This window comes from Tripterygium wilfordii, chromosome 7 (genome assembly GCF_013401445.1).
Source record: "Tripterygium wilfordii isolate XIE 37 chromosome 7, ASM1340144v1, whole genome shotgun sequence".
In the NCBI taxonomy this organism is placed as follows: Eukaryota; Viridiplantae; Streptophyta; class Magnoliopsida; order Celastrales; family Celastraceae; genus Tripterygium; species Tripterygium wilfordii.
In genome coordinates, this window is record NC_052238.1 from 4,007,919 (window position 1) to 4,021,432 (window position 13,514).

At 37.2% G+C, this 13,514-nt stretch overlaps 2 protein-coding genes across 3 annotated transcripts; both read right to left on the reverse strand.

Moving 5' to 3' along the window:
* Nucleotides 1–4: 4 nt before the first annotated feature.
* On the reverse strand, nucleotides 5–5,656 carry LOC120001698 (ferrochelatase-2, chloroplastic-like). Its single transcript, XM_038850121.1, has 10 exons — nucleotides 5,374–5,656; nucleotides 4,210–4,543; nucleotides 3,940–4,083; nucleotides 3,760–3,861; nucleotides 2,879–2,982; nucleotides 2,669–2,795; nucleotides 1,968–2,120; nucleotides 1,180–1,280; nucleotides 815–1,016; nucleotides 5–560 (listed from the first exon to the last, which is right to left on the reverse strand). Exons 1-10 carry the CDS (start codon nucleotides 5,457–5,459, stop codon nucleotides 336–338), a joined length of 1,578 nt encoding a protein of 525 aa, XP_038706049.1. The 5' UTR covers nucleotides 5,460–5,656; the 3' UTR covers nucleotides 5–335.
* A 354-nt stretch (nucleotides 5,657–6,010) lies between these two features.
* LOC120001316 (TOM1-like protein 5) lies at nucleotides 6,011–13,433 on the reverse strand. Of its 2 annotated transcripts, none has more exons than XM_038849574.1 (11): nucleotides 12,884–13,433; nucleotides 12,082–12,156; nucleotides 10,947–11,054; nucleotides 10,057–10,135; nucleotides 9,740–9,838; nucleotides 9,535–9,648; nucleotides 8,216–8,370; nucleotides 7,344–7,437; nucleotides 7,184–7,269; nucleotides 6,901–7,086; nucleotides 6,011–6,681 (listed from the first exon to the last, which is right to left on the reverse strand). In XM_038849574.1, the coding sequence occupies exons 3-11, from the start codon at nucleotides 11,048–11,050 to the stop codon at nucleotides 6,336–6,338; spliced, it is 1,263 nt and encodes a 420-aa protein (XP_038705502.1). In that variant the 5' UTR covers nucleotides 11,051–11,054; nucleotides 12,082–12,156; nucleotides 12,884–13,433; the 3' UTR covers nucleotides 6,011–6,335. The 2 variants fall into 2 exon arrangements, with proteins under 2 accessions (XP_038705502.1, XP_038705503.1); XM_038849575.1 differs by having other exon boundaries at nucleotides 7,344–7,419; nucleotides 12,884–13,424.
* Nucleotides 13,434–13,514: the final 81 nt, after the last annotated feature.

Sequence of the window (13,514 nt, forward strand, 5' to 3'; positions counted from 1 at the left end):
TAAATGTCGATAAAAAAGGCTAAACTTTATAAAAGAACATACCTCCAAAATTATTCTTTAAGCACATAGATCAAAAAAGAAAAGAAAATCTATAATACAATTAATTTTCCTTCCTGAAGGTATTTAGTTCTTATTACCCATCAGAAGTGTTGCAAATTGCACCTAATTTAATAGACTATTTCCATATTCAATGGAGTGTAACTACGTACGTACGGTTAATCTTGTGACAAATTATACTTCATGCGCGATGAAGAGGCAATAGAACAAAAAGAGAGGATATGGAGGGTGTTTCATGGGATATCATTACCCTCAGCTCGGTGCATGTTGAGAAGCATTCAGGGAAATAAGGGCAATATCCCCCACTGGTGTAGGAACCCTTTCCCAGTTGTTACTTCTAGGACCAATAGAACAAGCACTGCCAGCATGGCTGCTCTTCCGTTCCAAGTTTCGGCACTTTTTGTCCAACCCCATTCCCATACTGTCACCGGTGCGGGAAGCTCCCTACGTTGCGAATCATATGCAGCCAATAACTCTTCCACACTGCCGAGTGGAACTAACGACTGTAGAAATCCCAAACATCCAGTCAGAAAACAGCAAAACATAATAGACGTAAAAAAAACCCATACCAGCAGTTCAGCGGAAGCAAAGTACAATATTCCAATACAACCACTATAGGAATTGAAAGTGAACAATAATATCAACCCAGTTTGGTCTTCTTCCCTTTGTTTTTTTTCTTTCTCACATTCCAACAATGACACACAAATGTCTTTACAACTTTGCCTGCAAACAAGTATTTATGTAAGAAATATCATACCTGTCGAGCTTCAATATTTGACACTGCCATAGCTCCAACATAGGGAAGACTCTCAATGACAGCGTCTGCCAAATCTGAAATGAAGGTGGGTTCACAGCCTAGTGCCGGAACACGTCCCCATTTTTCTATACCAGACTTTAGAGCCAACTCTTTGTACTCAACATCAATTTCTTCTAGAGTTTCAATATGCTCACTAACAAAACTGCACACCAGTGATCAAAGCATATATGTGGCAACAGAATTTAGTTTCAGAGACTAGAAGAAAAGGTCAACTAACAATAATAAAAATGCAGCATCATAATGGAAGCAGAGCAAAGGTCCAGGCATGTAATTACATTATTATGATGGAGGTAGGCAACAATTACCTAATTGGAACAGCCAAAAGGCTTTGAACTCCTTTTCTTCCGAGGTCAATGATTGTCTCATCAGTATATGGTTTTAGCCATTCCACAGGTCCAACCCTGCTCTGTAACAACATTTAAAAGCTAATAGGATCACTATGAAACTCTCATGTGATAGAGGAGCGGAAAGAAATCAGAGAATTTAAATTAGTTAAACTCCTAAGAGGATAAAGAAAAATCAGAAATACTAAGAAGTTTTCAAAGTCTTACATGAAGAGCTTTACGTCTATCAAAAGGTATTGCACATACTTGACATGGCTATACGCCAATATTTTGTTCACCAGTTGAACTTTGTCTTTTGTTAAAAAACGTTATCTACATACTTGACATGGCTCATCAATACTGTACAAATAAACATAATGTAAAAGCTGATGCAAACATTCCTAAATAATAAAAATATCCTCTCCCGAACTATTTGGATAAGCAATGGTTGTTTCAAACTGTCCCTTACCGATTGCCACATGCATAAGCAGATCCCCATCTCTTTTTTTATCTAACCACCCAAACTAGAAAATTTTATAGCTCAGAAAGTTATGAAAGAAAAAGTTGATTTTTGTTATTGTGTCAATTACAATGCTTTTACTATTTTACATAGAGGTCTTCAGATAGCATGCTATACAGATATACAGCAGCATCACTGCATAGAAACTTAAGATCCTTCATTTTCCCACATAAAGACAAATATTAACACTACACAATCCCATTGCATAAATCACCACGAGAAATTGATACTCGTAATTCGCAAACTTTACCTGATAAGCAAGAGTGTAGGGATTACTTATACTTCTCTTCTCTAACTCTTCTATTATTAACTCTACACATTCCTCCATTTCTGCCTTGTAGGGATCACCAGCCTCTTCCACATATGCAAGCGGCACCCCATGAGCGCTAAAAAATATCACCGCCTATAAAGCACATTTTGAATTAATCAAGTCGTGAAAAACACTAATTTGATAAAAAAAAAAAAAACAGGTATAGCTGGAACCAAAATATTAAGATGTATGGAAGAGAGAAGATATCTACAAACAAGAAATAGCTAGAAAAGCAAAACTGCTTATCACATCAATTAAGAAAATATTAGCCAAGGAATTTTCAGCATTCATCCAATGGCTCCCGCATGATTTGACAACAAGATAAAGGGTTACAGTACACTAGATCAGAAACCCGTCAGTTCCAAACTTCAAGAAGCAAATATCGCCTTATACGGTTATACCCCTAGGTTTACCAGTATTGCCTAATCTATGAGAGGAAAAAAATTAGTTCTTAATTATGACATTACTCTTAGCCTTAGGCAAAATGCACTCTAAGGAAAACTTCTCATTGACAAGTCACTCCATTTTGACTATACAGGGATCTGTGTCAATTTGATTGTGAATAGAGAGAATATTTATGATAGGACAACGGATCAAGTTTAATTAACCATACTCCATACACGATTGTAAAGATGTGTTACCTTCTTAGGGCAGTCAAAATTTTCTAATTCCTTTTCAATTAAATTTGCCATGGCCTTTATGTACCCTTCACGCTGGTACCAGGATGGTATAACTGTGTGCTGCATGTTAACAAGATATTCGTCCTCCCTGATAATCCATCAAAAAGCAAACATATATGAGACTAATCTTATATCATTGCAAAGTTAAAGCAGTTTGAGCATAAACATCACCTGAATATGCTTTCCAAGAGTCTAAGGCTAGAACCACTTGTTGATATAGAGAATTGAGGATATAGCGGAAGCACAACAAGCTTTGTAATTCCATCTCTTTTTATCTGCAAAATGATTTCTCAAGATAAAATACTAAAAAGAAAAGAAAAGAAAGTGTCAATAAAACCTACACAGAAGAATCTTCTTTATACAATGGGTTTAGACTATTCACAGGTGGCAAGGACCGAAAACTTTGATTACCAAACACATAGGGGGCTGATTATAATGTGAAACTTAACCAAGAAGAGACACACAGCAGCATATTAAACAAAAATGGGTAAAATACGTTTTCCATCCATTGCTTGGTAAGATTTTAAGCCCAGGAAACATCTCAAACCCCACCCAATATTTTGAACTTGGGTTACAGGCCAATGGCCAAACTTTACTGGGAGAACAAAACAGAAGCAGCGATTCTGATCCCACTTTAGTTTTGAACACTTTCCCCCGTGCAAAACCCTTCAAATGAGAACAAAAGTAAAATCTTTTTAGATGGGTGGAGGAAATATTCCTCCAAGTTAAAAACTATCACAATGCCAAGAAGGTTATGCCAATTTAGAGATCCAGTCTTGAAAAGGCGCTTTATACTGACATAGGATATTCATTGCACAATTGCTGACTTTCGCTACACAGCAAGCTCAAAAGATAAAATTCAGTTTATGGTCAAACCAATCCAGAACAAAGCAATCCGCACAGCATGTAATGACTTGCCTACGTTTTGTATCACTGTCACTCTTTCATAAGATTATGTTTTCTAACTGCCAACTGGTACAATGAGAAGTTCACCGACACATCATACTTAGAAAGAACTTTCCTTCAGCTAAGGAAATGAGCTCACAGGGTACCTGTTTGATGGCATCTTCAGTAAATGGATGCCAGTAACGCATACCAACATAAACCTTTGCTGGTACATTCTTTGCCCAGAGTGATTTCTGCAACTCTTCAGCCTGAATAAAGAGAAAAATAGTTGTAGTTTAAAATCAGGTAAGAGATGTGCAAGTTAATGAAACCAAAAACGTTCATGCCTGTGCATCGGTTACACGTCGAAGAGGGGAACCACCACCAATGGAGGCATAGCCTTCTTTGCTTTTGGGTGCCCTCAGAACAGATATAAATTGTGCCAAGGGCCTTTGAAGAAAGCGAAACAACCTTGGCAATCGTATGATATCCTGTACAATTATGTAAAGGAGGATATAAGTACAGTCCTAACAGAGTGCAGAAAGTTCATTGAAGTATTGAACTACTAAATCCATAGGTTTTGAGGCACATTAAATGCAAAAGCAAAAGTATGCTACCGGGTCAGCAAAGAGATTAAATAGGAAAGGCTGCACATCGTCGAGTGTTTCGGGACCTCCCAGGTTAAGCAACAAGACTCCTATCTTTTCATCACCAACACGAGATGTGGCGGAGACATCCTGAGATTTTGAAGCCACCATCGTTCCCAGGGGCCAAGAATTTTTGTTGAGTGGTTGCTTAGAGATTGAACATTGTGTTCCAGAGCATCGCGAGGAATATTTGGCAACTATATATTTTTCAGAGAGGTCAGATGTAAGAAAAGCCTCCACATTGACCCCACAGCAATGATGTACCCTTTGAGAGGTCGAGACTGTCCGTGGCAACAACCTATGGCTACAAATGCATATAAAATCAAATGACTACAATGGCTCTTAGAGCTAATAAGAAGTCACTGCACAGAAGAAATCATTCATATAACTAAAGTTTAGATTAGATGATGCATCAATGTAAATCCACAACTGTAAACTCTTTAATACATAAGCTAGCAATACATGAACATCTACTTTTCTTCATTACAAATCACGAGGTTGATCGATACAAGTGAGATAAAACCTGCTACTAGTGAACAAAATTACTTGTAGGAAGAGAATCCCTCAACTAGGCGTCCCATAACACTTGGCATTCTGTAGCTATCATGTTTGCAAGGTTATTAGAAGCTACTCTTGTCCATCATTGTTTGCAACAATAGCATGACACACCATGGATGCAGCTGTCCAAGTCGAGAGACAGCCTCTCGATGGCTATTTCATTCATTTTTAACCTGAAAGCATTACAAGTACTTACTGTAGCAACATTGAGCTCAAAAGTGGGGGTAAATAATGACATTCTTGGCTTTCATGTCCTCAACTAAAGCAACAAGAACTCAAATTATACACTAAAGAGTCGAAGCTGGATTGTCGCAATTCTCTTTACTCAACTATTCCACCCCAATATTCCATTATCTAGCAGATTCATAGCATATATTCTTCGATCATTAATAATATTCAGACAAAATTTTCACATTACACAATCCGAAATCAAAAAGTGGAACAGCGCTCACAGTAACACATATATACATATTCCTGCACATAAGTGTACATATACATACGCGCTTGCGTGCACGTAGCCCTCTCTATCTACAAAACAAGAGAAATTTCGTTTGCGAGTATGAGAGCGAGATTTACCGTGGAAATCTGCGACCTGAAGCCGAAGGAGAAGAAGGGCAAGGAGAATTCACGTTCATTTTCAGTGCCTGACAATTCATATTCATGCTTGGAAATTTGAATTGAAAAGCAAATTTGCAGAAATTGCAGCGTTCAAGAGACGACCAGGTGAATGTGAGAATGAGACCTAAACACAAAGTGACGACAATAATAATGGAGGAAAAAGTTGTTGGTGGTGGTAAATTACAGAAATACGGGTGAGTAGAGGACGACTTATCAAGAACTGAAAAAACCAACACCACTTCCATACCTCTCTTATCTTTTTTTCCTTTTTATCGCATTAATTGCTCTTCACCTTGACACAGTCTATCCCTATAGTCCTCCACTTCCTTTTCTTTCTTTTTCAAATTGATGCCCAAATTGGGCCTTACCCATAAAAAAGTAATAAAGAAAAATAGATGGTTTTTTTTGGTAACAGCACGTCTAAGCACAAACTCTAATGAACCACCGTTTAAGTCAAAACTCGGACCAGACTGAGATCTCAGCTTGTGTGAAAAAATTTGCCAAAAACTAAGCAGTCAGAGGTCCTCGCATGGTGATTACAGGTCACAATATTTTCAGGGGTTAAAAGATTAGCATTTATGGGAATACTGGCATCTGGGTAGCAAAATATTTAATTCCGTCACAAAACCAATAACTAATGATAAACTGAAACAGAAAAGAAAACCTTGTCTCATCACTAATGCGTTTAATGACGTAAAATTGTGTGATGTTCTATGATCAAAACCCATACGCTTTACAAACCTAGCTCTCCACCACAGCTTCCACCCACAACCGAGCCCTCAAAAAAAAGGAATGTAGACTAGGACCGACCCTCTTTCAATGTAGAGCCAAACACTATCACACATGATTAGGAGATAAGACACACTAACATACATATTGACCAAGATCAAAACACAACCAAAAGCAGGAACAACAATCACTCAATTTACTCGATCGCTAAAATCAAAGCTTCCACTGCGAGAACTGCTGGCATTGCGACTGTGTAAGGAGAGACCTCTCATGTGGCCGGTCACATCAGTACCATCAGCCTTGTTTTCCTGAAAGAACCTCTCCCTTTCAATGTGTTTCGCGGGAGGAGGTGGTATTACGACAAGTGGTGGCGGAGGATGACCATTGGGTTCATCTGATGGCTCCAAACGAAGGGGCCGTATAAGGGGACGATTCAGCCTTTCTGCTGGAGTTGAAGATGCCAACAAACCTATCGGTGGTCGTTCAATTAGATGCTCTTCATCACCAGGCCTAGCACAGGCTTTGCCTTTCCGCATTCTGCCAGTTGAGGATGAGATACAATGCAAGTTAAACCAGAAAATAAAAAAAGAAGCAGGATGGTGAACAATCAAGTGAGAAACTTGGAAAGTCTATGCAGCTATTCATGTGAGGATAAAGATATATCGCATGGAGGTAAAGGAACAGAAAAGTAGAACAAGCCCAGGGACAAAAAACATCTCCATCCAAGATATAAGGCCAATAGCACTGTAGGCATACCTCCGGAAAAGCTGCTCGGGCTCCTCTTCTTGTTCTTCTTCAGCCTCTTCATGATTAAGCTGATTTCCAGTAGGCCTAGGGCTATCTAAAAATGTAGACTTGCCTGAGAGGATTTCATCGTGTCTATTAAGAACTTTCTGGAGCTGATCGTTCAACTCAATTGCTCGAGAAACCACTTTCTCATCCCTGGAATTTTAATTGAAAATAAAATCGAATTTGAAATGTGATGAAGGTATAGTTACATGTTGTTCCTGCTTGTGGTTAGGTTCAGATGCAGCCTTACCTGGAAGTCAGCACAAGATGCATTACACGCTGCTTTTGGAATGAACACTGTTCCACGAGATCAAGAGTGAATTCATCCCTTGCACCCTAAAAAAGAAGACAATAGAATGCATTATCTAGGAAAACCAATTTATGACTTAAGTAACAGGCCAGAAGCATACCTCAGGATGTTGAGGATCAATAGCATCGAGGACTTCTTTCAATAGCTCTAATGCGTTATTAGCCTTCTGAATAATACTGCACAAAATAAATAAACTAAAGAATGGAATATTGTGCACAACAACAACAACAACAACAACAACAACAAAAAAAAAAGGAGAGTAAGAAAAAAGAACTGGGAAAAAATAAGAAGGAAATTGTATGGATTTGGTGAGAATTTTTAAGACAATGATTTAAAGATCGATGCAATTAGCTTCTAGCTATTTACCTTATAGTAAGTAGATACTGCGAGAATTTGAAGGAAAGTGTGTGTTCCTGATATCATCATATCTCAGAATGTATTGATTCTTCATTAAACTATAGAGCCATTTTTCTTCAAGTTCAAGAGTCTACTATAGTAAAACATAAGGACTCAGTTATACCCTCAATGGTCTTTGATGCTAATCTTGCAGCCCTATGTCTGTATACTTGTTAGTGCAGTGGTTTTCTTATAAACGCTTTCCATTGAGGAAAGTTCAATATCTCCTATGCACACTTGCATGGCCCACACAGAGAACACCTCTTCATTGTTACATTTTATTATTTCTGTTTTACGCTGGGATTGTTATGGTGTTTCACATTTATGAATAGGATTACTATGAATTCATTTCAACAAGTCACATTTATAAAAATAAAATAAAATTTAGACCTTTAAAAATGGCAGACATTAGCACCCTTTCATTCCCCTGTGGATTTGACAATCAATTGTAGATTTGAGGATTTCCATAATGGATTCTAGAGTCTCATCTCCACAAGCAGAATAACTATAGGGTGATACAAAGTGCATAACTAGACCGCACAATCAAAAAACAAAGACCAATGGATTAGAAGTTACCTAGACTCTGGAACAATTTGAGTCTCTGCTTGGACATTAGCACCTTCTTGTCTAGCTGCAGCAAGTTCCCCATTGTGTGTGCCATTTTTACTTGGTTGTGAAGCTTGTCGATTAGCTGTAGAAGAAGGCCTTTGGGGAAACTGTACTCCTGCACTCTGTAAAGTTACCAGATAAGAAAAACATCAATCATCATCTGATACAAACCCAAATGAAAAACAGATACACACACAGCCATATACCACAAGTTACAAAATGTTGCAGAGTTAATTATTCACTCGACAACAAATTATCAGAAAAACATCATCAAGGATTGTGTAAACAACTTTTTTCAGGACATATTACACACATTTCCATTGATTTGAAAAGAAGCAACATGTAATTACAAGGCTCCCACAGTAGAGGCGGGTTACGAGAATACACATTTCCAATGATATTACATGTTAAGAAAGCATATCATCCACAATGAGGCTCATGGTTCAAATTTCACAAAAACTACTGCAGTGACAAATCAGAAGGAAAAACAATTGAGTACAAGTACGTCTATAAACCAAATTTTCATTTGTCTACTACTACAGTCAAGAAACTTAATTGAGATAGATTTTAAGTAACATTTTTCTAATGCTAGAGAGCAAATCCTCCCAGGTTCTAATTTTCCACTTAAAGAGGTTTTGAAATGCCACTTCCAAAAAATGCTCTTGGAATCAGCTGAAAAGAATGCTCCTAGACATCCTAGATTCAAAATCATCTCAAAACATCTTGAAAGGCTACCAACCGATGGAGTTCAAACATAATGGAGGATATAAAATATATTGTATCTGCAATTATTTTACTGTAGCGAGCTTATCAGCTTAGTGGTGCAACTAACAATCCTAAAAATCATCAAGAAATAACTGACATACTAAAATCTTTATTGAATCTCACTCTAATGATTTTAACCCCATAACTAATATCAATCTGAAATATGTTAAAATCAATAGCACTTCATCTCCAGCCTTCTCTTACTGCATATGCCATTTTTATGTTAGAGCTGGCAAATTATTGAAGCCTAAGTACCAATTGTTTTTTGGTAACCTTTTGTCGACAGCATGAAATAGATATATACGCAGAAAACGTGATCTAATTTCCAAATCCCAGGCACATTACCATACATCATCCATAGTAAACAACTGATCTGCGCTACCAATCAAGAAAGCCCAGAAAGCAATATTGTTTTTCGTATTGCAAGCATACAAGATTCACCCACGCAATTCAACCCAATGATATTTTTTGCGGAAATATTCATGTCATCTAACTCCCAAATATTCCATTTCTGTACCTACCACCAAGTCATAATATGCGGCATAGAACTGAGGGAACTTTCCTTTAGCACCACCAAGGGACGTCTGTGTGGCATCCAACACAAAAAATATCTTTTCTCGTACTGGAAAGTCAGTCTGAAACAAAGGAAAATTTTAAAAATGAACACTTAAAAACTGCTCATGAGCGACAGTTCTAATGGAGTAACAGCATAGAACCAATTTTCACCTTTTTCTTAACTATCTTCACTAGAATGGGGAGAATTCCCACATCAATCACCTGCTTGTATACGTCATCTCCAATATTATTCATCAACATCTCCAACAACTGCAAAATTAAACAGAAATAGATGATGGTTGAAAATCAAGGCTTTGAACAGAAACAGTATTGCAACTATGGCTATGACTGAAGCACCTTCGATGTCATATTTTAGATAAAGCAGGACTAGCCATTAAGTAACATGACACTAGTAGGAAGCATAAATGACAAAAAAGAATCAAAGGAAACCAATATCTATATTTCAATAAGTAGGATAACAAGCTCACCAAAACCGCATAGAGTTGCGTGTTTGAGTTTTTACTTTCCAAGCGTTTTTTAATAGCTTTAACAACATCTTTTGCTTGTCTGCACCATAGAAATAACATAAAAAGAAGAATGACCGCAGAAGTTAAGATAACACCACACATGAGAAATAATGGAACTCTTGCTAGACAAGAATTATCAGAATATATTGTCACATTTACTCAGTACCGACCACAATAATCAATGAGAACCAAGCGACATGCCAAAGGTCAGAACGCGGAAGTTAATGTAATGGAACCATACTTATGTCAATGCCCTGTGATAATAGACCTTTGATGTCAAACAATTTATTCTCCAACATCGAGCTACATTTGTCTCACTCCTTCATTATGGTAAAAAAGATATAAAGGTCCTGAGTTCCAACAAATTTATGATAATTATAAAAAGAGCATATGTGTAGTTCAATGACAATTCCACAAGACTGTTAAATCCCTCCATCACCTTTATACTGTTCCCTTTAAATATACAAATCTAGGAGTCATCCACGATAAATGCTTTCGGCTACACATAATCATATAACCTTCCAGAAGTTCAGGATAGATAGCACATGGACACAGACATGGAAATTCTTATGGGCAAGAAGGGACAGAGTAAGAATTATTTTGCATTTATTTGTGACTTTGATCAAAATTTTTGGAACACTTAAAGACACGATTGTGCACTGAAAAAAGAGGAATGGACGAAGAATAATAACCAGAAATCATACTATAAGCATGTAGACTCTCAATCTACAGATTATTAAAAAATTATGAGAAATACTAAAGCATCAACCAAAGTAATGAGTGGAATGCAAATCAAGCATCACTTTAAAATTCACTTAGCTAACAAACTAAGAGCATCAAGAGAGTCATACCTTTGATCATGTGCTACTAATTCACATATTACAATGTTTTTTGTCCAATCCACTTCAATCAATTTATCACTTGTTGCAGAATTGACAAGTTCAGCTGCCATCATTTGCCTGGTAAATTAAAATTAGCATGAAGTAAGAATCTGACTTTTTGTGAAACAAATCAATATAAAATAAAAGGTGAAAATTTGTGCCACGAGTTTGAAAGTACAAAAGGAAGAGATCATGTAAAGTTCTTCAGAAAACATGTCTTTCAAGAAATAAAAGAATATTAAACATATTTTCGAATGTAGTCATTCCAAGAACCATCGCTCAGATGCATCTATTCACCAGCACTTCCATTAACAGAGTATTTATCTCATAAATTGTAAATAATTTTACATCCTTGAGCTCAAACTAATCAAAAAAATACAAGGGCTAAAGAGGGCAGAGTATTACAGATTTGCAATTTATCTAATCTATTTCTCTGAGGAGGCCAGGGCAACCAAAAAAGCATCACAACATATTAATCGATAATGCCATCTGCATATCCATAAATATTGATGCAGAATAGTTCTGCTAATCAATTTGCCACCAGCGTAGCTGGTCATGTTATCCTGCCCAGGGATGCTGGAGGTACATAGGATAATACGAACTGAATATTAAATTTACAGCCTAAAGAACCATATTAAATTATTAATCAAGTAAATGTTGATGCAGAATATAACAATGACTCAGGGCGCTGTAGCACACAGACACAATGTTATGTGAACTGCTACGGTGCAGTTTTCCACAGAAATGGTTCCTCCAATGGAATTTATAGTCAAGATATTTAGATACCAAAGAAACAGAAGTGTGTATATATATATATATCTTGGCATTGAAAGAAGAAGAAGAAAAAGGAATATCCCAACCAAAGCACTGCCAGGCTGCCTAGGACCTAGTCCCTATGAAAACAACACCAAACTGATCTCTGAGTGTGCATTGAGAAGGAGAGTTACATATTTCTGAACTTATGTAAACTCAATACCTTATTTATGGGAAAGTAAAATATTATATCATCCATGATTATGAAGATATAAAATCTGAAATAAAGAAATAAACAACCATAATGAAAGAACAAAAAAAAGAGAAAAACTGCCAGCAAATCAACACATACAGTGCAGATAGAATGGCTGAATCAGATCAAATGACAGCGTTGAGCATTAAAGGCTTTGAAATTTCATTCTCTATACTGCAAGAAAACAAAAAAGTTTCAAGGATATTAGTACTTCAGCAAATACAACAAAAAGAACAGAAATAATTACCATACTTTATGGACAGGGAATATGAGTACCTATAGAATGACCGAGAAAGGCAATTTAGTCCATATCGGGAAAGAAAATGCATTATGGATTCGAAATTTTTAGAGAAAAATCTTTGCAGCAATTACACAATAATACCGCGGCATACACGCGTGTACTTACATGGAAATGCAATGCAGGCATGTAAAAAATTACCCATGATTGATTAAGAGAACACAGAGGAGACAAATGCATAAGTACAAGCACAGGATAATTTTCTCTGATGGAGCCAAGTCATAACAGACAACGGACATGACATGAACTAGACAAGAGGATACTTAAAAAATGCAGACCACTCGTATGATTTACATTGGAACCCTTGCATTATTGCTTGCCCGATTCTTCTCCCATAAAAAAAATTAAAAACAACAAAAAATAAAAAGAACAAGAAGAAGAAGATAAAAGAGAGAACTTTTTAATCCAACGAACAGATCTAAGATTGAAGACTTCAATTTCAATTACACTCTGTTATTCTACACTTCCTCATCCAATCCGAAATTCGTCAAAAGCCAAAAAGAGGCTTAAGCAAATTCTCAACTCGAAAAAACGCATACCCTTAGAATCACAAAACTACTCAATTGAGATCTAAAACTAGAAACACAAATGAAGACGACGTACCTGGAATTCAGAGATGAATACAGAGACTAAGAACAGAAAATCGATGAAGGCGCAATAAACCCTAACTAGCTTCAGCATTTCAAACTCCACATACAACTTGAAGCTATCAAGTAACCACTTCAAATCGTGATTGCATAAATTGTGGTAAAGCAGTCAGCAGAGAATCTTCAGTTGCGTGTCTGGTAAGGGGGAAAAAAAAAAGGCGGTGTCGGCTTTCAGTTATTTCAGCTCCCAAGGCCCAACTGTTAAAGACTTGAGGCGGGGGAGAGAACTAGAGGCGGCAATGCGGGCAGCGCCGAGGGCTGTCTCTGTATTCTCTATACCGATCAAGGCAAAAGCGGTTCTTTCCCGAGTGAGGAATCTTAACGTCACGCGAGGGTTCACACTTTCTTAAACAAAGATTCCATGACGCATCAACGTGAGGTCAAGTTATCATGATGTCTAAGCGGAATCTATTGACGTGTCAGCAAACCAAGCCAGCGGTTCAGATATTCTATACCCTCGTATGTGGCGCTGACGACTTCTATTTTCCCGAGAAAACAAAAAGAAAAAATAGAGGGACAGCGAAGACAGAAAAAAATAGAGGGACAGCGAAGACAGAGTTAGTTAGCCGATATTGCTGTAGCTTTGC